Source organism: Lissotriton vulgaris, chromosome 11, assembly GCF_964263255.1.
Source record: "Lissotriton vulgaris chromosome 11, aLisVul1.2, whole genome shotgun sequence".
NCBI lineage: Eukaryota > Metazoa > Chordata > Amphibia > Caudata > Salamandridae > Lissotriton > Lissotriton vulgaris.
The window spans coordinates 594,074,576-594,099,119 of NC_141699.1; the positions used below are offsets into that span (position 1 = coordinate 594,074,576).

General features: G+C 47.1%; 1 protein-coding gene across 1 annotated transcript in view; it reads left to right on the forward strand.

Moving 5' to 3' along the window:
• The window catches only part of BMP1 (bone morphogenetic protein 1), a 629,932-nt gene that overhangs the window by 519,891 nt on the left and 85,497 nt on the right, over positions 1–24,544 (forward strand). The window contains exon 15 of the mRNA XM_086943688.1: positions 9,203–9,383. Within this exon, the coding sequence (XP_086799814.1) occupies positions 9,203–9,383 (181 nt within the window). The remainder of the gene's footprint in view (positions 1–9,202; positions 9,384–24,544) is intronic.

The following is a 24,544-nucleotide window of genomic DNA, read 5'->3' on the forward strand; positions in this document are numbered from 1 at the left end:
GCGAACAGCCATGTCTTCAGCTGCTTGCGGAATGAACCTTGACTAGGCTCTGTTCTTAAGGTAATCGGCAGGGTGTTCTGGCTTTTGGCTGCTAAATACCTAAAAGAACGAGCCCCCATACGGGCCTTGAATATTCTTGGGATGTTTAATAACGCAATGTCCCTGGATCTCAGATTTCGTCCTGGGGTATATTTAGTCAGCAATGGTCGCAGGTATCTCGGGCTTTTATGTGAGAGGATGCAGTGGCAATAGCACAGTGCCTTGAACATGGTTCTCCTCTCCACTGGCAGCCAGTGTAAGGTGGACAGGGCTTTCTTAGAGTTAGCTCTGCTTGGAAGGCCGAGAACCAGACATGCCGCAGCATTTTGCACGCTTTGTAGTTTAGCAAGGCCTTTTTTGGAAGCGTCTAAATACAGTACATTACCATAGTCTAATTGTGAGGTGATAACTGCGTGCACAATGGTTTTCCTGGCTTTAGATGGTAGTAGATCTATGATTTTTCTCAGGGTTCTCATGGCACCATAGCACTTCCCCGCTACCTTCCGTATCTGATTGTTGAAAGACAGTTTGGAGTCGAACCAGATTCCAAGGTTTTTCACCTCTGATTTTGGGTGCGGGACTTGGCCTAGTACTTCTGCCCACCAAGCAGATGACCAGATGGTAGGTGTTTTACCCACCACCCGTACATCCGTCTTGCTCCCATTTAGCTTGAGGCACTGGTTCGACATACAGTCGGCTTCCTCCTCTAAACATTTGGCAAAGCGGGTTGCTGCCTGAGCTTTGTTCTGGGATAACATTACAATTAGCTGTGTGTCGTCTGCGAAGGACACTATCGACACCTCATGTTTCTCTACACATTCTGCTAGTGGTCCCACATACAGATTGAACAGGGTGGGACTCAAAATTGATCCCTGTGGGACCCCTTGAAGCCGAGGGTAGCTATCAGACCAAAGCGTTCTTTGGGCTACTTGAAAGCTACGTTCATCTAGGAACGAGGTCAGCCACTTCAGAGCGTCGTTCCTGATGCCGCAGGCCTCAAGTCTTTGAAGTAACAAGGGGTGCGAAACGGTGTCAAATGCCGCGCTGAGATCCAACAAGATCAGCCCGTTGTTTGTCCCTCGTCAACATGTTTCCTGAGTGATTCTGTCGCCTTGAGTAGCGCTGATTCTGTTGAGTGTGCCATTCTAAAGCCTGACTGTGAGGGGTGCAGAAGGTCATTTGTGTTAATGTGGTCTACCAGCTGTTTGTTAGTGATTTTTTCAGCGAATTTAGCCACAAATGGGAGTAGTGAAATGGGGCGCAGATTGTCTAGCTTGGTATATTCTAGTGATAGATCTTTCTTGAGAGGTCTAACAATGGCCTGTTTCCATTTTTTTGGAACTATACCCGTCTGGAAGGAGCGGGAAATAAGATCTGCGATATAAGGTAGGATTATGTCCATCCGCTCCATCATTTTCTCCGGTTGCGCCGGGTCTCGAGGAGAGCCGGTCTTTATTCCTTTTATTGTAGCTTTTAGAACCTCACTTTCCTGTATTCTAAAACCATCCAGCGTTGTTCTTACATTGCTCACCATTTTGGTTGCCGATGCAGTGGTGCCAAGTCGTGCCTCTGTAGGAAAGGTATCATATATATTTGTTACTTTTTTACTAAATAGTTCTGCTATCTCATTACAGGACTCTTTCGTGGCAGGGTTATCCTCTTTCTTCTCGGCTTTTGAGAGATTTTAGAATAATGAACATTTCCTTATGTGAGTTATTGGCTTTATCTATTTTATCTGTATAGAATTCACATCTGATTTTTTTGATCAGTGCGTGATAGACTTTCAGTTCTTTTTTATAGTCTTCTTTAAGTTTATTGCAGTACTTCTTTCTCCAGATGAGTTCTGATTTCTTACAAGATTTCCTGGCCTTCCCTAACTCGTCATTATACCAAGGTGCTGTTTCCCTTGGTCTTTTAGTGATTCTCATGCTCCATGGTGCTACCTTATCTAGCGCATCCGTAATCCGTGTCTCAATCTATCTGGCCAAGACCCCTGCCCCCTCCCCTTATCCGGGGACACCAAGCAAGAAGCCTGTTTAGAATCAGCACCTCTCCACACACCGACACCTGACTATCAAGAAGTAATATAGGTTCCTATTGTGACGTCCATAAAGAGCATCAAGATCAGCAAATCCATGTATGCTGATGTTTTCATTGGGATTTTATTTTTTCTAATATCAGCATTGCTCTCAATAGTAAAGCGGGAAAAGACCCCCGATTATGCTAATCTTAGATCCTTATTGCACTTATGAACATAGATGAAAAATTATTTATTTCTTTTCTGGCGGACTATTTGCACTCCCTTCCACCAGGTGTTATACACTAGACCAACCTAACTTCGTAACGGATCATCAAATGCAGCATCAGATAAATAGTCCACCGGTTAGAAAAGGTCAAAAAGAAGGCAGTATCTGCTGTGTTGCTATTATTAGATGCAGAAAAAACCTTCAGTGGTGTGAACTAGAACTTCCTTTGGAACATACTTCAAGGAGTCGGACTGGGGCCAAGGTTCATTTCTGTGGTAATAGCAGGCCATCACTCAGCTACATCTAGAATAAGCTTGAATGTTACACCATTGCAACACCTTCAACTAGGTAGAGGAAGAAGACAGGGTTGTCTCTTTTACCGTCTTTTATTTGCCTTTATCTTCAAGTCCTGTGCAACAAAGATAAGAGATGACAATAAGATAACCAGGATCCCAGACATCCAGGAGCCCAGAGATCCACAGCAATGTTTCACTTAAATTGTTGTCCCTTAATTCTTCCTTTATCCACCTGATAAACCAATTAGTGTCCTTTGAGATATTGTCAGGATTCAAAATCATCATAGATCAATCGGAAATCCCAAACCTGTTATCTTAGGCGAAAGTGGAGTCTCTTCAGGTGTCTACTTTCTTTAGGTGGACTACTAGATCCATTAAATACTTACATGTTGATATTACTCCAGCAGTGGCAGATCTCTGTAAATCAGATTACCCCAGACACCTAGCAGAACTCTGTAATGACCTCCAACCATGGTCTCACCCTTTTCTGTCCTGACTGTGCCAAATTCATGTAACAAAAATGTATGTTACTGGGGTCTTCTATTTTAGGCCCTGCATATAGTGATGAAAAGACTTCTTCATAGATCTGAAAAAACGAGTACTCCGCATGAGGTGGATGTGATTACCCACAACATCCCAGCCACCCAAGAGATAAAGGAGGTCTAAACCTTCCAAGATTTTCTTGGGTTCTATATAGCAGCCTATTAATGGGTTCTAGGACATTGGTCCCTGATGGTAGCGGACATAATGTGGCCTTATATGGATGAATCCTAGCTGGAGGCTAACTTTGGAATTTAGCCTACATACTAATTGGAAGATAGGCCTTCTAATGTTGACTTAAGTACTCCTGTGAGTACTCCCTCCCAATCTGGGGCTCATGTCTCACACAAACCAGGGTCCCATGTTCCGATTTTCTTATAGCACATCCACTCCAACCCCTCTTTTTTGCCAGCTTAAACCCCTCTGCCTTTCGGAGTGTAAGGTGGGAGGGGAGGATGTACCATGATTGCATAGATTTCATATTTATGGAGTACAGCCACCATCAACTTAAAGAGGCAAGCAAGCTTTCAGCCTAGGTGAAACATGAAGATTGCTCAATTGAGACACCATATGATGCATAAAGAAGCTAAAGCAGTGGTTACGAAAGCCTGTACACAATGTGAGAAACTAATCGCATTAGTTGGTTGCTCAGAAGACACAATCTCTAACATCTATAAAATAATTACTGATGCCGCTTGAGTCTGTGCTGGGCATCTATGAACTTTGGCAAAATCTTAGTAAAGGGATCAGCTACCATTTAAGGGAGGAAAGCTCTGTAAGGTGGTGATCGACTAGTCCTTATCCAGTGATCCTTTCACCAGTTTACTCAGTTGGAGAGGATGTGAGTTGTTGGGGAACTTCCAACATATATGATGGAATTGCCCCTTCATTAAACCCCGTTTGAAAGAAATACCTGTGTTATGATGGAGATCTTGCGATAATATTTGGCATCTGCTCCCCCCTTCTAGGACACCAGTCTAAAGCAGATAAAAACTGTAATGTGAAACTGTTTTGGAGTGGCGAAGCTAACTGTAGGCACTCAATGGAAAAATAAGGATTGCCCCTAACTTAACACAGCAACACCTCCGTCTGTTGAACCAACTGGTTGTTGAGTGCTTACAGAGAGTACGCTACGACAAATATAACAAGTTTGAAGCTGTATGGACTCCTCTGCTGCCAGACATTTTAGCAGGCAATATCTACAACCTTCTGCCCTGTCCTCCAAGCTGGAAACCTCTAATCTTGTTTGTATATTGGTGGTGGAGTAAAGATAGGCATGAAGGGTGAATTACAACATGCTTTGGATTAGCTAGATCCTAATTTGAGCAGAGCTGTCATTCAACCCCAGCTTTGTGATGAGCTGATCTAAGTGTCTACCTTATTTAATAAATACTGTGGTTTATTTGGCAGTGACACATGAGGGGTGTTAGAAATTGTTGAAGAATGTTACTGATGTTCTTGTATTAATGCTATGTTAATTAGCATCTCCAATGCTGGAAGAATTGATTGTCTCTTTGCATTTATTTGAACTTTAATAAAAAAGAGTGCTTAAATTAAAAAAGATAATAGCGTGGAGTGAAGAGAGATTTAAAAATAGAGAATATGAGAGGGATGGTGATCAGCTGCAGGGAGTTTAGCCAAAGATCATTTCAAGCCCAAAGAGAGAAGTAGCCACTGAAAAACGCCTTATTCTCTCTCTCCTTTACCTGGGCAAGCAGTCTGTTTGCCGTGTGGAGGAAGTTAATTAGGAGCCTGGACCGTGAGAGACCGCAGACAAGCCACTAATTTGGTATGGGAGAACCCAATCTGAGGAAGCTCTAGTTACATGATTGCATGGGAGTGAATAGTGTGGGCTCTCATGTCGAGGGAAGAGAATGCTGGTAGAGACTACTACATGCCTAATATGTGCAAAAATATCCTACATTTAGAAGGGGAAGAAAAAAAAGTTGTGTACCAATGTGAAACATCACAATTCAGTTCAAATGTGTATAGCTATGATGATAGATCTTACACATCAATTTTACAACTAATGGAAAACCCTGCAGGAGGTGGGACAGATTGAACATTGAACTACATTTGGCAATGGAAAGAGAATTCTCTCCTGCGCCAAAAGACCAATTAATTCCTAACATGGATGAAGAGTGCTTCTGCAACTGATCTATGCTTTATCCTCCTTGCAGTTTCGCTATTACACTCCTTGGAAATTTGGACAAACACATTTGCATAAGATTTTGTGATTATTCATATAGTTATGAGGCCATGTCCATTTGCAAAGATTACTTTAATTTCAAATATTTTTGTGTGGGATGCGAATCTAAAGATATTTTCTCCTCATGTGATTTTTTTTGAAATGTCAACATTTCTTGCTTTCTACATACTTAACCACATGGCTGCTAGGCGTTTTCCCGTCCTGCGCTGAAAAAATGAAAATCACATTTATCCATGACGAGCTGGCCTTGTCATCCGCGCACGGCAGGTAAGCGCCATGACGAGCCCAGCTCGTCATTAGCTTCGAAGGGGTTAATCATAGGACATTCTACATTCTTCATTTAGCCTACCAGTATTGCCTACTATATTGAAGGGCCTCAAAAGACGATAAGTTCATCTAAATTGTCGAACTATAGCATAGGAGCTTGTACAACATTGTTCCAAAAGCAAGAATGTTTGATATAATTGCAACAATCAAGCTATTTCTCCCAAAAAAAATCTAGCACTGTTGAGACAAAAGTCAACTGTATTAGTTGGGAAAGCCATGCATCCTGTCCTTACGTTTTTATGGTGTGTCTCTGGACAATCATGCACTGCAAGTTGTGGGTGTTTTATTTTGGCTTTGTCAACAACAGAGCTGTACTCTCATTTCATCTATACCCCTGTATGGAGACTATTTATTGTCTTTCGGCAGTGATCAAACATCCAGCTAATTTTCCTTGCCTGCATTAAGTATGGAAGAGGTATGCTTGTGGAAATATGGGTTGTGTATTTTATGAGTGGACTAGTGAAAGGTGGTTTCTTTATGTTTTAACTGGTGATGTTCATCCTGGACTTCCCAGTCTTCACAAACACTCTTCCTGTTGCCCTTCCTGAAATTTGTATATGTAGTGGGTCAAGTGGAAGTAGCCAGCCTTTTCCGTTTGTCCAGTGTAAGTTTCTAAACCATGGTTCAGAAATACGCATCCCCCCTATTTTCCGCAATTTTGGCATCTTCTCAGGCAAAAGGTGGATGCCTCATTTGCCATGATACCTCAACTTATCATAACTGGTCTGAATTGGAACTCCACTCTGAAGACCGTGAGAGCGAATCAGCAACCGAGACAGGATGCTCCTTCAGGATTATTATAGCCTGCACAGTTATGGCCAAAGCAGACCCACTGGATGACTCTGGCATCTTAACTTGACCACTAGAAGTGTAGATGTGCTGGGCCCTTTCCACCTCAACTGAGTTAATATTTATCATGGGGGTGCCCACTGTACTGGTGTAGAGATCCTAGCCTGTTGAGGGGCCCTTTGCTAAACACCCATAAACCATGGGAATCAAGCTATAGCTCATTGATCAGGCCTATTTCGGCGAAACTGGTCTTTTGGTTGCTTGTGTTCCCATTTGGAGGGGATCAGGCCTTGCTGTTCAGAGAGACCTGTTTGTATCGTAGCACGATCATGGATTGATTTATATATGGCCAGTCTGTGGCTAGACAGAAGGAATGGTGGGTGCAAATTATTTTAGGAGAGGCAGACATAAACGCAGACTGGCCAGTCCCTGCTGAGCTCCCCTGAGTGTACAGCCCTGATTGCTCACCTTATAAATATTCTCCTGGCACCAAATTGGATTTGAATCTTTATCCCCAGCAATAGCTCTCCAGAGCCTGCCGCCAGTAAACACTAAGCCATCTAAGTCGCTAATCTACCCACCCTGGATGTGACAACATAGAAATATAGAGGATTTCTGGCACGCTGATGTGGAAGTCTTGTTTCCAATGTTTTGTTAACAAGGTTACTGAGCTCTTCTCAACACTTCATTAATGAAATTCCTCAGCTTTCAGAAGTAATTAGGTGAAATATCCTCTCCTAAGCTGGCAGGGTTCAAACCATTGTGCAGATGCCCAAGTAAAGAACATAACCCTCTTGGCCTGCACTACAATTCATTGATGCACCCAAAGGTCATCAGAGAACAGGGGGACAAGCTATTTTGGTTTCAGGCCCCCAATGATGCACTGAGATGTTGCACTTCAGGTAATTCCATGGACAGGGAGCAATCTCTCGATTTTTTTCACACAAAAACATTGTAGCGAGTAGGAATCCTCCTTCCACAAGGATACAGTCCTGCTCCTGAGATCTTTCAGAGTTCTAACTCTGTTCCCCTTCAGACATTTAAAAAGATTAAACCAGAAATCCTAACTCAATCAGCAGAACCCACACAGGTCGAGGTCTTCTTGCAAGCCAGGCTGTATATCCCTGGGCCACTTCCCAAGTGTGCACCAGCTACTGTGGATTTGGCGATTCCTGCAGCTCTCTGACCCTTCCAGACTGTGCGCATCTATTTGGCTTTGCTTCTAGCAAAGCCTGTACCCTGCAAGATGCTGACCACTTGTTCTCGGCCCTGTCTATGATGCCAACACCTGTGCTCCCTCGGAGCCAATTTTGGCATTGCCTTCAAAACTCTCAGTTAGAAGACACTATTTTGCTGGCAACTGAAAAAGTTTTGACTTGTTTTGATGAGCCCATCGTGTGTCATCCTAACTCCCGCATTCAGACACTTTAGGTGACTAAATCGCCTGACCACACCAAGAATTAGCACCTATGAGTTTACCACACAGCCAATAACTCAATCATCTGGACTTTTTCCTTACATTTGGAAGCAAAATGTGGATGGAAATCTATAGTGAGGAATGTAAGAACCATTGGAATACACCATGCAGAAGCCGTGATGGGACACCATTAAGTTAGAACCTAATCCCCACCACTATTTCGCGCAATGACCTGGGCAATGAGATGATGGAGGCAAGTGTGAGGAGCACCGGTTGACAGTAGAAAGTTTGGCTTCCCAAGTGAGCAACAGTAAGAATAAAGGTCAAAGCAGAGAGTGCATCTAGGTCCGTAGAGAGAACATGAGAAGAAATAAGGAGAATGGGCAGAGATTGATGAACAAGGAGAATTATCCAGTTTGTCATCCTAGAAGCCATTGCACTATCACAGATCACTGCAAGGGCCTCTAACATGAAGGCATTGCAAAGAACCAAGTGAAACTCTCGGTGAAATGGCTGATCTTTGATAGAAAAGATAGGCATTTTACAAAAGGAGGTGAGAGGGGACAGAAGGGCAAACATGAAAGTTTGAAGTAGGATGGCACTTGGGGTCTGGCTAAAGTGCAGCTTCACTGTCGGCGATCTTGTTTTCATGCAGATACAACAAAGTTGTGTAAAAGAAGAATAGCTTCAACCACCAAAGTAACCGATTTCCCAACAAGAATTAAATCGAGGCATGCCAGCACTGCATCCTAATCAGGCTAAGTCCTACACCCACAGGAAAGAGAAGACAGCAATTTCCCAAACATAAATAAGGTGGCAAGAGAAAGCAAAAAAGTAGACTAATTCACCAAAACATACAAAATAATATGCATTCAGACCCCAGACAATACAGCAATCACTTAAGAGACACAGAACCAGGATTTCAGCCCTTAGCTAGCAGAGATTTTGCATAGGCTCAGGTCTCAGACAGAAACATGTAATACGAGATCCCTAGATGTACCAGGCCTGAAAACCTGAGTTGAGAAACTGCTAGGTGTTCACATCAAAAGGCACTTTAATCTTAATGAAAAACTGACAGGTGTGTTCATTACAAAGCACAGTCATCCATCAGGTGGTAAATAGTTCATAAGCACTGGCCTCACACAGCAGAGCTAACTTCAGTTCATACAGATCATGCCAGTGATACATTTTCACTGCATAACTAATAGTCATGTTACACAGTTTTTGCAGCTATTAAATATAAGCATATCCAGGACAAACCATGTTGTCTGTAACTTGTCTCAAATTCAAGTCTTAATGTTCTGTCTGCTTTGTCCCCCATGACCCATCTTGTGTGCAGGTCTGTAAGTATGACTTCGTTGAGGTGCGTAGTGGGCTGACTGCGGACTCTAAGCTGCACGGGAAGTTCTGTGGTGCAGAAAAGCCAGAGGTGATCACCTCACAGTACAACAATATGAGGGTGGAGTTCAAGTCTGACAACACTGTCTCCAAGAAGGGCTTCAAGGCACAGTTCTTCTCAGGTACGTTGGCCAGCACCTCAGTTAGCGCTCTTTGCTGTTTCTGCTCGATCCTTCACTTTTAACCAGGAGTGCTGGGGGTGGGTTGCGCAGTCCATTCTTTCAGATATTTGAGAGGCTTTTGATTAAACAACAAACCTGATGTTGTCCTTGTGGGACCAACCATCCCACAGTCTTCCATACCCCTTCTTAATTGCATCCTATAAAGAATGCAGATTGCTCAGCTCTCCTCTTGGGATTGTTTTTCTCCATTGTGACCTTTTTCCAGAGCCCCCCTTCCTCGTTAGTTTGGTAGTTATTCCCCTTTGTTGAGATCTTTCTTGCAGGCCCCCACCTCTTCCTTATTGTGAGTCTGAGATCAGTCCTTTTTCCTAAAATCACCAAAATATCCTTAACCTCGTGTTTTTATCCTCTGTTCAGTCTTCTTTTCTAATAGCCTTCCATCTCATCCTTATTCCAGAGTTTGTTACCTTTGTTCAGTCCTACAGGTCTCTTGTTTGAATCATCCTTATTTCTTTATTATTAGCTTTCTCAGTCCCCTTTCCTAAATTCCCTCAATCCTGTCTTTAATCATTGTGTTGTTAACCTGTGTTTATTCTTTTTTTGGGAGGTCCCTCTATCTCATTTATATTCTAGGTTTATTACTCCTTTTCAGCCCCCTTTCAAAAGGTGTCTTTCTTTCATCCTTATTCTGCAATACTTCTATCCTGTGTGACACTTTTTTGACCCTTATTGCTGGTGTTTCTGAGTTCTTAGTGCACAGGGCTCCCTATTGGACGACAAGCCGCAAACCCCCAAAAGCACATGAGAAATTCAGTTTGAAAATGTGCAATTCCTCTGTCCTCATACTTGCTTTCTCTAGTTCCCTATTGGACCCTTGAAGGGCTACGTCTGTTAATTATGTATTTTATTTCTGGAATGGCAATGAAAGTTTGGCCAGATTAGAAAGTATTATGTTTCTGCTAGCAATGTTGTGAAAAGTTAAATAAACATTTATTTATCGGTAGATGAGATGGAAATGTATTTATTTGCAAGCATAAGAGGTGGTGTGGAACATAATGTCTATGAGGCTTTATAGTTGTGTCCAAAACTTTGAAAGTTACTGTGGAGTACCCCGTCAAAATCCTGATAGGGTGAAAACAGCAAAAAATGTACGTAAATTAGTGAGCTATTGTTAGGTTGTCCAAAATATACTGCTGCTGATCATTAAACTCGGGCAGCTTCTTATAGTATGTCAGCTACGACTTTCATGATAAACCACTTCCAGGCAGAGCACAATTTCCCTGCAGCTCACAAAGCCTACTATCATAAGTTATGACCGCCTATATATGCTAAGCCCTTTGTCCTGAGCTTTTTGCTATTTGCTATCGTTTTGTAGAGGTCTCAAATTGTAAGGAGTGATGCCCAATTTCCAACAAGCCCACCTTCCTGCATCTTACTCCTTGCCCGTCTAAATATGCCAGCTTTTGGATCATTTACTGTTATGGAAAGCTATGGCCCGTTATAGCACCATGATGGCTGTTGGTGAGTGCGTATTTTACAAGTACTGATAAGAAATGTACGAGGATTTTTCTGTGATGGGAACAATGCCTATAGCTAATTTAAAATGGTAACTCCTTTCTCAGACAAAAAATGACACTCTGCCTAAACACAATTATATTCCCTTCCTATTGTATTGTCCAAACCCAGATTGATTCATGATAGAGGCTTTGGTAGTGTGTTCAGAATTAATCCAGGTTTATTTTTCATTTCTTGGAAAGAGTGACAGAGAGCACTCTACCTGTCCTATGAGAAGCAGATACAAAATCACCTAGAGGTTTCCTAGTCTCACTCTTTTTAAATTCTCTTATTCTCATCCTTACACATGGGTTTGTTCCCTGTGTTAATGCATTGTGTTAAGATTCCTCTATCTCATCCATATTCTGAGCTGCTATTCCTTATCATTCCTCCTTCGTGGAATTGCCTCTAAGACCTCTGTTGCTTAGATGTTCTTCCTTTTTATTGGTTATGTTTGATGAGGTTGCATGTTAAATTACAGCACTTCAGTTCCAAAGATGTTTACTCGTAATCGGAGGTTTGTTTCTTTCTTATCAGTCCACTTTTGGGAAATCCCTCTCACTGATCCATATTTTGGAAGTTGTGTTGTCTTACTGGAACTCGGTCTGTTGTCCCCACCAATTGGCTGCTTCCTCCCACACCTTCATGGTAAATGCCCACTGTAAAGTTGTACATCCCTCCCTGATATAGCTGCTACTTACATCACTGCAAAATGTAAAAGGGCGGTGGTCTTACCCTACTATAATTTGAGCTTTAGCTTGTCCCGGTCCTCTCAACAACATATTCTAGAGTCTGGTGGATATGGGTATTGAACGCCACCTGCCCCTGCAGGCTGTTTTTACCCTGCAACTTACTGCAAAACTGGTACATTTGCTCTGAGAATAACCTGTTGTGTTCTGCCCCGGCTACTCTATCATGGAAAACTGCAAATATTTTATTTAAAATGGGTAATATTCAGAACTGAAGCAGGTTCATGGCATTCATTTAGAACATTTTATTTTTTTCATCTCACAATGCTCTCTCCTTTTGAGATTATGTTCTTGTCACCCTCCACCCAGTCTGATAAAGGGACTGCGCTTCTCTCCGCCTCCTCCTGCTAACACAGCCTGGTCTGAAAGACCATCTACTGCTGTACTCCTTTTGCATGTCTTCTGATGCTCAGCTTGCCCAGGCATGGCAATTTGTTGCTTCGCTTAATGATTTTGACATTGCCTTCCCTTGCTGTGCCTTTGAGGTCAAGTGTGGCATCTCAGCTTCCTACTACTCCACAGTTGATAAACTACCCTGCTTGCCTTTTTGCATACTAGATTAGTGGGGCATCTTCGCTCTGAGTGGAGGGAGAGGCCAGGTTTAAGTTCTTGCTTTGTTTTGCAGTTCCTTTGAACTGGAATTCTCACAGACCAGTATATTATTGTCACTGGTTCTCAATAGTAATGTTGATTAATGCTAGAGATTGAAGGTGAGCCATCCTGTTGGTGAATGAGGAGATTCTAACAATCTGGTTCTTTTGAAATGCTGAAAAGTCCTGGACAGAGAAGTTGTGTATCAAGTATTAAACTGAAATGTGAGTAAATCTGCCCAAGTTCTGTCACCATTTAAGGTTTAGCTAGGCACCATTACCCGCTTGCCCTGTTTGTGTATGTGATTGTGTTTTTATTTGCAATGAGTCCTCTCTTGACTGTGGAGAACAGCACCTCCTGGTTTTGCAGAAAACCTATCTCCAGTTACTGCAGAGCTTGAACTAAAACAAAACTAAAAGAACCTGCTGAGTCCCTCAGGTTAAGGGTTCATGGCTTGAAGGCTCACAAGCTCGGACTACTACCAGGGTGTTTGGAACATTCCTTAAGGCGTGATCTGTTGCACTGTGCAAGGAAAATGAATACTGCATGGAGGACACTGGTTGGCATCCAGTCCATATGCATGACATCTCTTGGTCACCAAATACCTTTGATGGCTGAAGTGTCTACTGGTGAACTCTGCCAACCCTTACATGAAAACCACCCTTCAGATGTTGAGAATGTGGTAGGAATCTGCCTGGCTGAGGAAACTATTCCAGGAACAACTAAGCTGACACACCCAGGACATGAGGCTGTGTTAAGCATAGAGAATCACACAAAAAAGAAACTGTGGTAAGTATCTACTTCCCTCCTCTGTCCCTCACTCTGCCCTGCATTCCACCTCCATCTCTGCTGTCTCTTAGCTGAAGAATATTTTGCCAGTTCTGGTGGATCCTTCTTTGCATCCCTCATATCAAGATTTATTCCTTCTCCTGCAATATCATATATCAAAGTGTCCGTGAGCCACAGTCTTGGTGATATGTCTGACTGCCGACTGGGAATGGGAGATGGTGGCATCTCTACATTGTTACTTGACAGCCAAGATTCATCTGCAGTTGGACTTTAAGAGGTATGTCAGAGATACAATATTGGCAGTGTTTATCTTAGTGAGGCATTATTTTCCTAAAGGTAGTCCTTCTCTCACATGTTGAGACAATGCTTAAAACGTGACTGCAAGTAGAAGATGCTGAGGGCATCTGAGTGGATGTAGCATATTGTACATCTCAGCAGTGCCTATGATTAATCAAATGGACGGTGATGAGTTCATAGAGCCCTATTAGCCACCAACCAATAGTGGCCTTCATTGAAGTCCTGCCCAGTGGTCTCAGCTGAGCAGTAACCCTTAGTGTCTTTGCTTCTGCATTTTTAGCTAGTCTAAAGGGAATATTGTGTCCTCAAAACTATTCTCATGATCTTGTGTGGAATGTGGTGTTGACCTCTATCTAATGTGTCTGGTAAGATTCAAGCAGAGTTTTTAGGTTTTTTTTTTAAACACCTTTATTAAAGTGGACCAAGTCATACACAGCTTTACGCCTACAACCCTCCGGGCCGGCGATGCAACAATGATGTAATAATACCTATAGACCATAGACAGTACAGGCGAAGTATACAGCCCGATGCCGTCAACCCGGGGGTACGGCGGCGCTACATCTCCTGACCATGGGACGACCACCCATGAACTTCTGTCAACACTATGACGATGTATCTGAGAGTATCTCCACGCTCATGGAAGGTATGATACGTTGGTCGTATGCCATGAATCTGGGAATGTAGGTGCATTTTGTATTTTATCCCCCCTCCCCCTCCTACAGTAACCTGCCCTCCCCCCCATATTCAAAACAAGTAGAAAACTCCCATTGAACTCCCCCCCCCCCCCCTCGCCCCCCCTCCCTCATGGTCTCCCGTCCGTGCGCTGATCCGACTGTTACTGGATTTGCTATGTTGTAGTCTTTGTGTTGGTGTCCACCTCTCTCGTCCCTAGTGTGGCTCCCATTGTGTGTTCCGGGAGTGTGTGTACCTGTCCCTTTGTGTGACCACCCCTCTGTATCAACGTCCGCCTCTCGCCCCACGGCAGCCAGGCTTCAGTACTCCACCCAGCCGTCGCCCTGTCACTCCAATCCCCGTATCCCCGTCCTTGACTAAGGTCCTACGACGGTGGTGTGTTGGTGTCGTCAATTGTGTATCCTCCTCCTCCTCCCGCTGCGCTTCCCCTGTGTCCTCCCTAGTGGTCCTGAAGATGTTATATAAGCCCCAGAAGTTCTTAGGTCTGCTGGTGGGGGGGAGGAGTTCGCTGTAGTGTTCCGCCTGCATGCAGCAGTATACCATATCTCTGGCCCATCGTTTTTTGGTCGGGGTCGGGCCCCTCATCCAGCACTGCGCCACCGTACGTCTCGCCAACAGTAGACCCATATCCGCCAACCTTCTACACGCTACCGGCAGGGGTTTCGAATAGCCCAGCAGAGCCAACGCCGGATCTACCGGCAGTTCCTGGTCGAGTATCTCGCTCAATTCCGAAATAACCGCCACCCAGAACTCATATATCTTGGGGCAGCCCCACGCCATATGTAGGAAGTCCGCCACCGGAGTGTGGCAGCGCTCGCATTCAGGGGATTGTCTAAGGCCATAGCGATGCAGGCGTTCAGGAGTATAATAAACTCTCTGCAGGAATTTAAAGTGTACCAGTCTGTGGCGTCCATTCAGAGATACCTTCCTAGTGTTGGCACAGCAATATGCCCACATCGAATCATCTATTTCTATCTCGAGGTCAGCTTGCCAAGCCAGTCGGGCCTTGGAAGGCTCCTGCGCTCTGTATGATTCACTGCTCTTGTATAGATGTGTCGTCAAATGCCGTGGGGACGCCGTAGCTATGACGTACGAGAGTTCTGGGATGTCCGGTGGCTCAGCTAGATCTGGGCCCAGGACGTCTCTCATGGCAGTCCTAAGTCTGTGGAACTGGAACCGCTGTAACAGAGTCGGGCCTTCAACGCCCTGGGTGACCTGGTCCCACGTTTTGACCGTACCATCCTCAAACAGAACCCCCGCCGACTCAAGCCCTAGCTCATGCAGCGCTCTGAGTACGTTCCTGTCCCCAACAGGTGCCAGCCACTGCTGCCACTCCACCGCCATCGCAGGGGAGTATAGCAGCACTTCTTCCCTAGCCTGCAGTAAGGCATTCCAGGCGTGTTTCGTAGCCGTGATCGAGTCCAAAACGCCCACCCTATGTCAACCGGAGTACAGATCGTGGCCGGAAGTGGAAGTGGCTCCGCAAATAGTCGCTCCATCCGTACGTGCGGAATGTTTTCATCACCATGAATCCATGTGTGCAGGTGTGCGGCCTGGGCCACTCTATAATAATTCTCCAGATCAGGCGCACCCAGGCCACCCAATTCACACGCAAGTGTAAGAATGCTCCATCGGACACGCGGTTGTCTTCCCCCCCAAGCCAATCGGATCATGAGTTTCGTTAGGTTTCGAAAGAAGGCCTTCGACAGAATGATGGGCAGGGTGTTGAACAGGAATAAAAATCTCGGTAGAATCACCATCTTCATGATGGCAACGCGGCCCATCAAGGAAAGCGGGAGCTTACACCATCTGTCCACGTCGTCCTCACACTTACTGAAAGCCACCCCATAGTTTTCATTGAAAAGTACCTCTGGATCAGTGTGGATCATTATGCCAAGATACCGTACCGGGTCTACTGACCATCGTAACGGATATTCCATGTCGAAACGATCCGTCACTGGGGTCAATGGGAACGCCACCGATTTCTCCCAGTTAACCTTTAGGCCCGAGAGGGCTCCAAAGCGCACTACCTCTTGGAGAACCGGCGAAAGGTTGGAGTCCGGATTTCGAACGTACAGTAGTGTGTCATCCGCATATGTTGAAATGACTATTTTGTAGGACGGAAAGCTAACCCCCCTGTGCCAGTGATATTCTCGCAGCGCGCACGCGAGTGGTTCAGCCACGAGGGCGTATAACAACGGAGACAAGGGGCACCCCCGCCTCGTGCCTCTGCTAATGGGGAAGGGGTCCGAGACCTGATCTCCTAGTCGCACCCTAGCCACCGGCCGCCAGTACAGCGCGCCAATCATTTGTAAAAACTGCTCCCCCAACCCCATACGGTGCAATACCTTTCGCATGAATGGCCAATCGACAGAATCGAACGCCTTTTCCATGTCCAGGAAAATGGCGACGGCCTTCGCATCCTGACGCACATGCTGCATGGTGCCCAACACCGTGCGTATATTATAGGACAAGTTCCGTCCTGGTACAAAACTGGACTGCTCCGGAGCAACCACCTCTGGCGCGATCAGGGACAGTCGGGCGGCCAGTACCTTGGCATAAAGTTTAGCGTCGACATTTAAGAGCGATATCGGTCTGTATGAACTGCAGACACCAGGGGGTTTACCCGGCTTCAGTATGGTAACCAGGAGGGCCTCACTCATTGTGCCGGGCATGCTGCCTTCCTCGCATATCTCGTCAAACAGGGACAAGAGGTGTGGGATGAGTTTGTCCTTAAAGGCCTTATAGAAGCCGACTGTCAGGCCATCGATCCCGGGAGCGGTATGTGCTCTCATGGAAGCCAGGGCCTCCAAGAGCTCGTCTGCCTGTATAGGCGACCTGAGAAACTCCCTATCCGACTGCGCTAAGAATGGTAGTTGTATATGCTCTAGGTAATCGTCCATGTCCGCCTCCAGATCGCACGTTTTGGTAGTGTACAGGTCAGAGTAGTAGTCACGGAAGGTAGAGAGAATGTCCCCGTCGGACGTGACTATGTTCCCTCCCGAGGTTTCTAGCTCTGACAGTCTGGGGGTTCGCTTATCTTCTCGCAATATTCTAGCTAGCAGCGAGCTAGGGCGCTCGCTCTCGCCGTATGTCCTCGCTGAGGCGTATTTCCCCATATAACAGACCTCCCTGTCCGCCTCTTCGTTGAATTCTGAGATTAGGGATCTCAGCTTGTCAGCCACCGTGGGGTCCGAGTCAGTCAAAAGTTTCGACTCCAGATCCGCCAGTTGAGACTCCAATGTACGGAGTTGCTGACGTATAGCCTTCAGCACACTTGAGTGTTTGGACATGGCTACCCCACGAATGAAGACCTTGAATGCCTCCCAGATCGTGTGGAAGTTATCCACTGAGCCCAAGTTCTTCTCAAAGAAGAGGTCTATTTCCTCCGCCAGTTCCCCTCTAAAGGTATCATCCAATAGGGCATATGGCGGGAAGCGCCAGGTGAACGGGGGGATCCTGCGATTCGGCGTCGCCAGGACCAACAGTATTGGCGAGTGGTCCGACAGTGTCCGCGTGAGTACAGTGCATTCTACAATCTGGCTAGAGATGGAATGAGAGGCCAACCAGTAGTCGATCCTAGTATGTATGTGTAACGGGGTGCCCCTGGCGCCCCCTGGGGTCGAAGTAACTTGTGGACCCCCCTTTGTGTTTCCACAGCCCAGCCTGAAATCACCGTGTTGGCACCAAGTGGAGGAAGCATACAGCGGAGACGAAGAGGACCTAGGTAGCAGCCCCTTTAAATGGTCTCCAGGTGATGAGGGGGAGTGGCCAAACTACCCTAGAAAAGACGCAGGTGAGCCAGAAGAGGTGTGTCTGTACACCGGCGGAGCAGCTTGGAAGAGGAGAGGAACAGAGCGAAGCCGAGACGAGTGGTGGGACGAGGACTCCCCGGTCTGGAGAATACAGCGACGGATCCAGACAAGGGAGCCTACGGAGGAGGCAGAGACCTACGAGGGATTCCAGCGGATGCAGGACGCTCCCCAGGACTTCCGACAGGACGACAACGCAGACCCGGAGCAGAGCCCGTCGGACATCAGCCCCGCAGAGGAGAGGCGGTCGGTGAGACTCGAGCGAGACGGCGAAGACGACGTCCATAGTGTCGAGGAGGAGAGAGCGGATCGAGAGGAGCCCCGCCGAGACGAGAGACTGCCAGCGGCATCCGGAGGACCATCGGAGCCAGGAACCGAGCCTGGAGGCCACCGACACCGCGATCCGCCCAGCCACTCCCCTGGAGGGGCGTGGCTTCACGAGGTACGTGAGCGCATAGCGGCTTGGATCGGGAAACGGGCAAGGCGCTAGAGCGCTTCAAGAGTAGACACGGGAAAGGGGAGGGTGCAGATTGGCCCCTACTGCTCTTAGTAGACTCACAGCTTCACGGGGGTACTGTCTACAAAAGCTTGGGGAGCACTTTTCCGAAGTCATATCACTCCCTTTTTCCCCCCTCACTGGTGAATGGGATATAGAAAGAGAAAGGCCGTGACAGTAACGCGCTTTTTCTCCCTTCATTTACATATCTCCTGGGTGAGAAAGCGACACGACGGAGCAGGACGGAGCAGAACGAAAGCGGACCTTAAAGTCAAGGCGAACCGAGGGGGTCCTGTCAAAGAGTCGGGCTGAAAGGAGTCGGTCACCAAGGAAGCACCCGGGCAGGCTCAAAAGCACTGACCAACTTTTGTCATCAATAAAATCTTTTTCTTTGATCACTAAGACCCGCCTACTGCCTCTTCCTGTGGTCCCGCTTACAGTATGTCATGGTAGGAAGAGTAGTGTGTAAACCCACCCCTGCCCGCATTCCTGCTTCTCCACACATCCACTAGATCTAATGTCAGAAACTCTGCTTGTAGGGTTACAGCCGCTGCAGCCGGTTTGCCCGTGGGACCAGAAGACCTATCCAACCCGGGGTCTAACACTAGGTTAAAATCACCCCCCCAGAGCATGTGTGCTGAAGCATAAGTCCTACAACAGAGTGCCAACCGGGAATAGAAGTCAGGGGAGTCATAGTTCGGGCCATATACATTCACTACAATTAGGTCGTGGCCCTTACCCTCGCACCTCGAAATTAGGTAACGGCCCTCAGGATCCGCCTTAAGCAGTCGTAGGGCCAAGTTAGAGCGCGGATTCACCCAAGTAAAGACACCCCTAGAGTGTGTAGTGTAGCCCGCTACTGTGGAATTACCCAATAGGCCCCTGTGCTGCAGCATTTTGCTGGTGAGCGGTAAATGGGTTTCCTGAATGAGCGCCAGATCTATATGGTGTCTCTGTAGGTAATGGAGTACTTTCCTTAGCTTCCTGTGGTCATTGAGACCCCTAACATTCCAGGTCAGCTCCCTTAAGGAATCAGGAGGGTTATCCAAGTTCGTCACCCGGGCACTAGCCATCGGAGCCAGCTGAGGTCATATAATAGTACAATGCTGCCATGACACCAACATTACTCAAATCATCCAGAGGGTACAGCGAACAGTCCGAAAATAGCCCCTCCTCCCCAACCTCCCGCCCGCCCCTCCCCCCAGGAACAGCAACTCCCCAGAGCACCCACCCCAACCGAAGTCAACCAACAAACCAATATGCTGAACGCGCGGGGGCCTAGGTAGCCAAATGTCATAGTCTCAACCTATGTCTCAGAACTCATGTCAGCCTTTCCACCCGCTCCCGCCATGCACAGGAACCCTAGTTAGTGCAACGTTCTACAAAATAACAATAACCAGTGTCATATCGCCCCCGTGTGGGACATGCCCATGACCTTGACCGGGAAATTGTCCCAGGACCAGTTCCTTCATCCCTTGATAGCTACGGAAAAGTCCCATGCAGTATGTCCCTGCTGGTGTCAGGACTGGAGTCGCGTGGAGCGCGAAACCAGGGCAGCCCCACTCCCAACCCGCCCCCCACATCACTTATCTGTGCAGCTCGCAGTCTTCAGGGAGAGCATCATGTGGTCCTTCACCCCACCTGGAGTCGGTCTCAACGAGAATAGTCCGGGATCCCGCTTGCCAACCACCCAGCGAGTCGCGGGGTGCCCCAAATAAGAAAGATTCAATCCTGGTCGGCAGTCGCTTTCGCCGTCCTCATGGTTCTTGTCCGAGCTCTCTTTCGTTTCCCTCGACCATCGCTTCATTGCTTGTTGCAGCGCTTTGGGATCCGTGAAAATATGAGAGTGGCCTCCTTTGTTGACACGTAGTTTGGCCGGATACAACAGCGCGTAGTCCAGACCCATCTCCCTCAGACGTTTCTTGTGCGGTATGAACTGCTTCTGCTCCTCTTGTACCTTAGCTGTAAAGTCTGGGTACAGGGATATAGCCGACCCCTCATACTGCAGGTTCTGTTTCGTGCGTGCCAGGCGAAGAGCAGTGTCTCTGTCCCTGTAGTTGAGAAGTTTCGCTATGACAGGGCGCGGAGGCGCGCCCGGCTGCGGCTTGAGTGCCAGCGATCTGTGTGCTCTCTCCACTGTGAACATATTGGAGAACACTCCGTCTCCCAGAAGTTTCACTAGAAGCTGTTCCACAAAGCGCTCCATAGGGCCCGTTTCCGTAGACTCTGGAAGGCCCGTGATGCGCAGGTTACAACGCCGAGAACGCGCTTCCAAATCCTCGGTTTTATCTTGCAATGTCCGCATCATCCGTTCCATCTTTTTCTGCGCCGTGTCCAGATCGGTTTGCGCCTCCTCCACCTCCGTCATTCTGCGTTCGGCCATATCGTGCCTCTCAGCATGCTTGTCCAGCCTCTCCGCCATTCGATCCATTCTGTAGGACATCGCGTCGATCTTGGACCCCAGGGCCGAGATGCTGGCCTGGATGCCCTGCTCCATGGAGAGAAGCATAGTTTTTAAGTCTGAGTCCACGCTCGGAGCCTCCACCGAACGCTCCGCCGAGGCGCCCTCCGCAGCCGGGCTCTGCTGCAATAGACGTTTCTGCGTCAAGGGGAGCTTACTTTGGGTCCTGTCCCCCTTTCCCATTATGCCACCACTCGCTCCTAGAGACCACACAAAAACGCAGGGCCGCTGGGGTAGGCCTCAGGTCGGATTTGCACCAGGCTTAGGCACTTGCAATCTGCTCTACACCTTGAACCACCCTTCGACTGGGGATCTGCAGTATTGCGGGCCATCGGTATCAGGGCGTAGGCCGCCGGAGAAAGGATCAAGCCAGATTCAACTCTGGCGGGCGAGTCGGAATGCGCGAGGTCTCCGTCAGTCAAGAGGCCAGCCTCATGGGTACCAGTAGATACTTTCCCCCTCAGGAGCGATTGGAGTAGCCTCCTCAAAGTCGCCCCGCTCCTCCGGCCCAGCAGGCGCCGTCTGTAGAAAGGGCGCAAAGATCTTGCGAGGGGTAGTCCCGCGCCTCACGTAAGTCCTTCAGGGTAAAGCACCCGAGCTCTCTCACCCCCAAATGTGCGTCGTTATGAGGCCCCGGGGGTCCCACCAAATCAGGCACTCTTCAGTGTGACCAGGAGGGGGGGCCGTAGCACTTCTTCGCCCCTTATCAATGTCCTCGGAGGGGGGGGGGGTAATTTCCCGGGTCTCTCTCCGCAGTGTGTAGCAGCGGGGGTGTGGGGGGCGTGGGTCGTCAACCCCAGGCACACCGTTGGCAAACTCTCCGCTCTCGGGAGGGGGAGGAGCCGCTGGACCGGTACCTTCTCTGCGGCCACAGCCGCAGGTCCTATCACGCCGCCCGGGTGCTCCAGAAATCCAGTCCGCGGCCTCGCGGCCTTGTTCCAGCGAGGCGCCGCACTCTCTCGTTCTGCTGCGGTCCTGCTCCCCCGCCTCCGTCGGGTCGTCCGCCCATTCCTCACTCCCCGGGCAGGTCGCGAAAGCCGGGGCCGATCTTCGGACGTCGCTGTAAAAGGATATTTAAGGATGATTTGGTTCGTGCACGGCGGAGCTGCGGGATTAAGCGGCCATTACGCTTGCCGGCTAGCTCTGCCCCCCCCAGATTCAAGCAGAGTTCAGGTAGTTTAGAAAGGTCTTAGACCTCTGATGTAAGCCATTGAAGTTTAAGTGTTGAGACAGGCAATGAAACAATAAATTAATGAAGGTTATGTGAGGTCTGGATAGACCGTAGGCACAATTAATGTAGGTTATATAAGGTCTGCATAGAATGCAAGCACAATGACAAATCTAATTGTAGTAACTGTATGCAAGCAGCCAGTTGTCTGTAGTGAGAAAATTGGCTTACTTCATATACCTAAACTGGGATTGGCCCTCTGGTTCTGGAGATCTTTGTTTTCTGTGCAATTGTCTGCACATACACTCTTCTTACCCTGACTGTGGGCTTACATACTCCCAATCTGTCCAGTCAAAAATATATTAATATTTCAACAACAAATTATCTGTGGTGAGCAGGCTTCCAGAATGTTTCCTGTCTCTTATGAACTTCTGATTTCATATTATTGAAAGTCTGTACTTCTGATTTAGTGGATAAACAAATAAAGTACAGCATATCAGAACACATGGATTACGAGAAGAAAGAGACTGGGTTGGTGGAAAGGGGTATTTGTGGAGGGGAAGCACATAGTAAATCTGCAAGGTTCCTGTTCCACTAACTTTGTGGTTCCCATACCTACCTCATTAAGAGGTGGGTAACCTATGATTGGCCACCATTAGAGCCTCTGCCAGCTCCACCAGTGGTCTGTGGTTGCAGCAGCCCTCCTGGCAAAGGGGTAGCTGCTTCTGATGTCCTGGAAGGTTCATTCTGTTTAGGGCAGACCGCCAATGCATACTTTCCCTACCTTTGCATTGGGGGCATGAACAGGGAAGATCAACATTGGCCCTCATGAGTGGGTAGAAAACTCCCTGCATGTCAACACCATTGTGTTTTTTTTTCAGAAATAAACCGCACTTTGAGGGAAGACTTCTTCGGAACAAAAAAATGTTGCTTCAACGTGGGGGTCCACCCAGCATTCATTTCAGATTAAAATGCACTCTTCTTGTTGCTTCGATAGATAGCCATTGAGATCTGATTGAGCTCCAAGCCTTTGCGGGTGCTATGAATGCGTGTAAAAGGGAACAAAGAGACCATGAAATGTCCACCTGTCCCTTCAGTTTCTAAGTCCTTGTTGATCGGATAGCTCTTTGGCACAAGAGTGTGTTCTTCTCATGGATTCCCCATTCAAAACTATTGGCAATAAAACTTTTTTCTGACTTTTACTAGTGCACTACCATGTGCTAACAGATCTGTGAATCCATGGGAGATCCCACGTGCTACTAAGTAAGGCAATGAAGAGCAGTTCTTGAGAGGATTTGAGGTAATCCCTTTCAAATTCTTGGCGCCTGCAGGCATTTCTTACTTCCAGGTTCTAAATCCAAATGGGTTCTTGGTAGTGTCTTCTGCTTCTTCACAGTAGCACTTAACCTTGCATGCAGCTGGATATGGCCGTGTTCCTGCACGTTTCCCCTTTTCCCTACTTACTTCCGTTCTTACTGGCACCTGCTCTGCCTCTGATCCCGCAAATTCTGCGACTTGAAGAACACTCCTTACCTCACATAGAATATACACATGGAACGTTTTTCTTCCTCTCGTCTCCTTTTCTACCTCTTTGTCTCTCTCTTTCTCGTGCTCCTTTCTGATTTCAGAAAAAAAGTATCAGCAGCTAAAGCAGCAGTCAAAGCAGCCACCCAAGCACCAGCAGAAGCAGCGGACTTCCAGGGGGAGACCCAACATGAAGCTCCGAACCAAAAAAAGGATTCGCCCTCCCTACTGAACCGACTTCACCAATGTAGACCGATCATGTGGGCCCCAGTGTTAGCCTATGGCTCCCTCCTCCCCTATGGGCACTGGAGGACAGCAGCCACTGTTCCAGACACCTGGTGATGCCACAGGGTGGCCCAAGCATGGCGTTACCTGCTCAGACTCTTGTTTCTGATGGGACATTAAAGTGGGACGTTGGTTATTGACTTAACTGGCTTGTAAGGGGCTAGTTGTCATTTTGCCAAGCATTTTTGTCTGTGGTCTATATTTTGGTTCTGTTGTTCAGTTGGCATCGGAGTCTTCCCTTCACTCCTCTTTAGTCCAGTTGTCTTGTTTCTGTCAATGTCAGTCTGTTAAACAGGTAATGGCTGATGTTTGGTATTTATGTGCCAAGGAAATCCCTAGGTAAGACCCAAGGCAAGTTTTCCAATCCAATCCATTAGAGTTGCCATCTTGATATGCTAATCCATGTGGTCTACAGGCTTGTGTGAGCTGAAAACTGGAATTTATGTTGCCTAACAGAATGGCTGACCACTTGCTGTAGTGAATGTATTTATTTGTTTGACATCCTATGAAGATCTTATGACTTATTCAAATGTTTTTGTAATACTTTATTTTTTGGAAAAAAACAAAAGCAACTTGTGCCATAAAGTACAGCCTGGTCGATAAAATCAGCATAAAAAAATACAAATCCTAGTTATTTATCTTGCAGCAAAAAAAAGTCCTTTTATTAGACTCGTTCAACAGTGTTCATAGTGATTTCTGTCTGAGACCGTTAAATTGTGGAGCTTTTAAAATAACGTTCAGA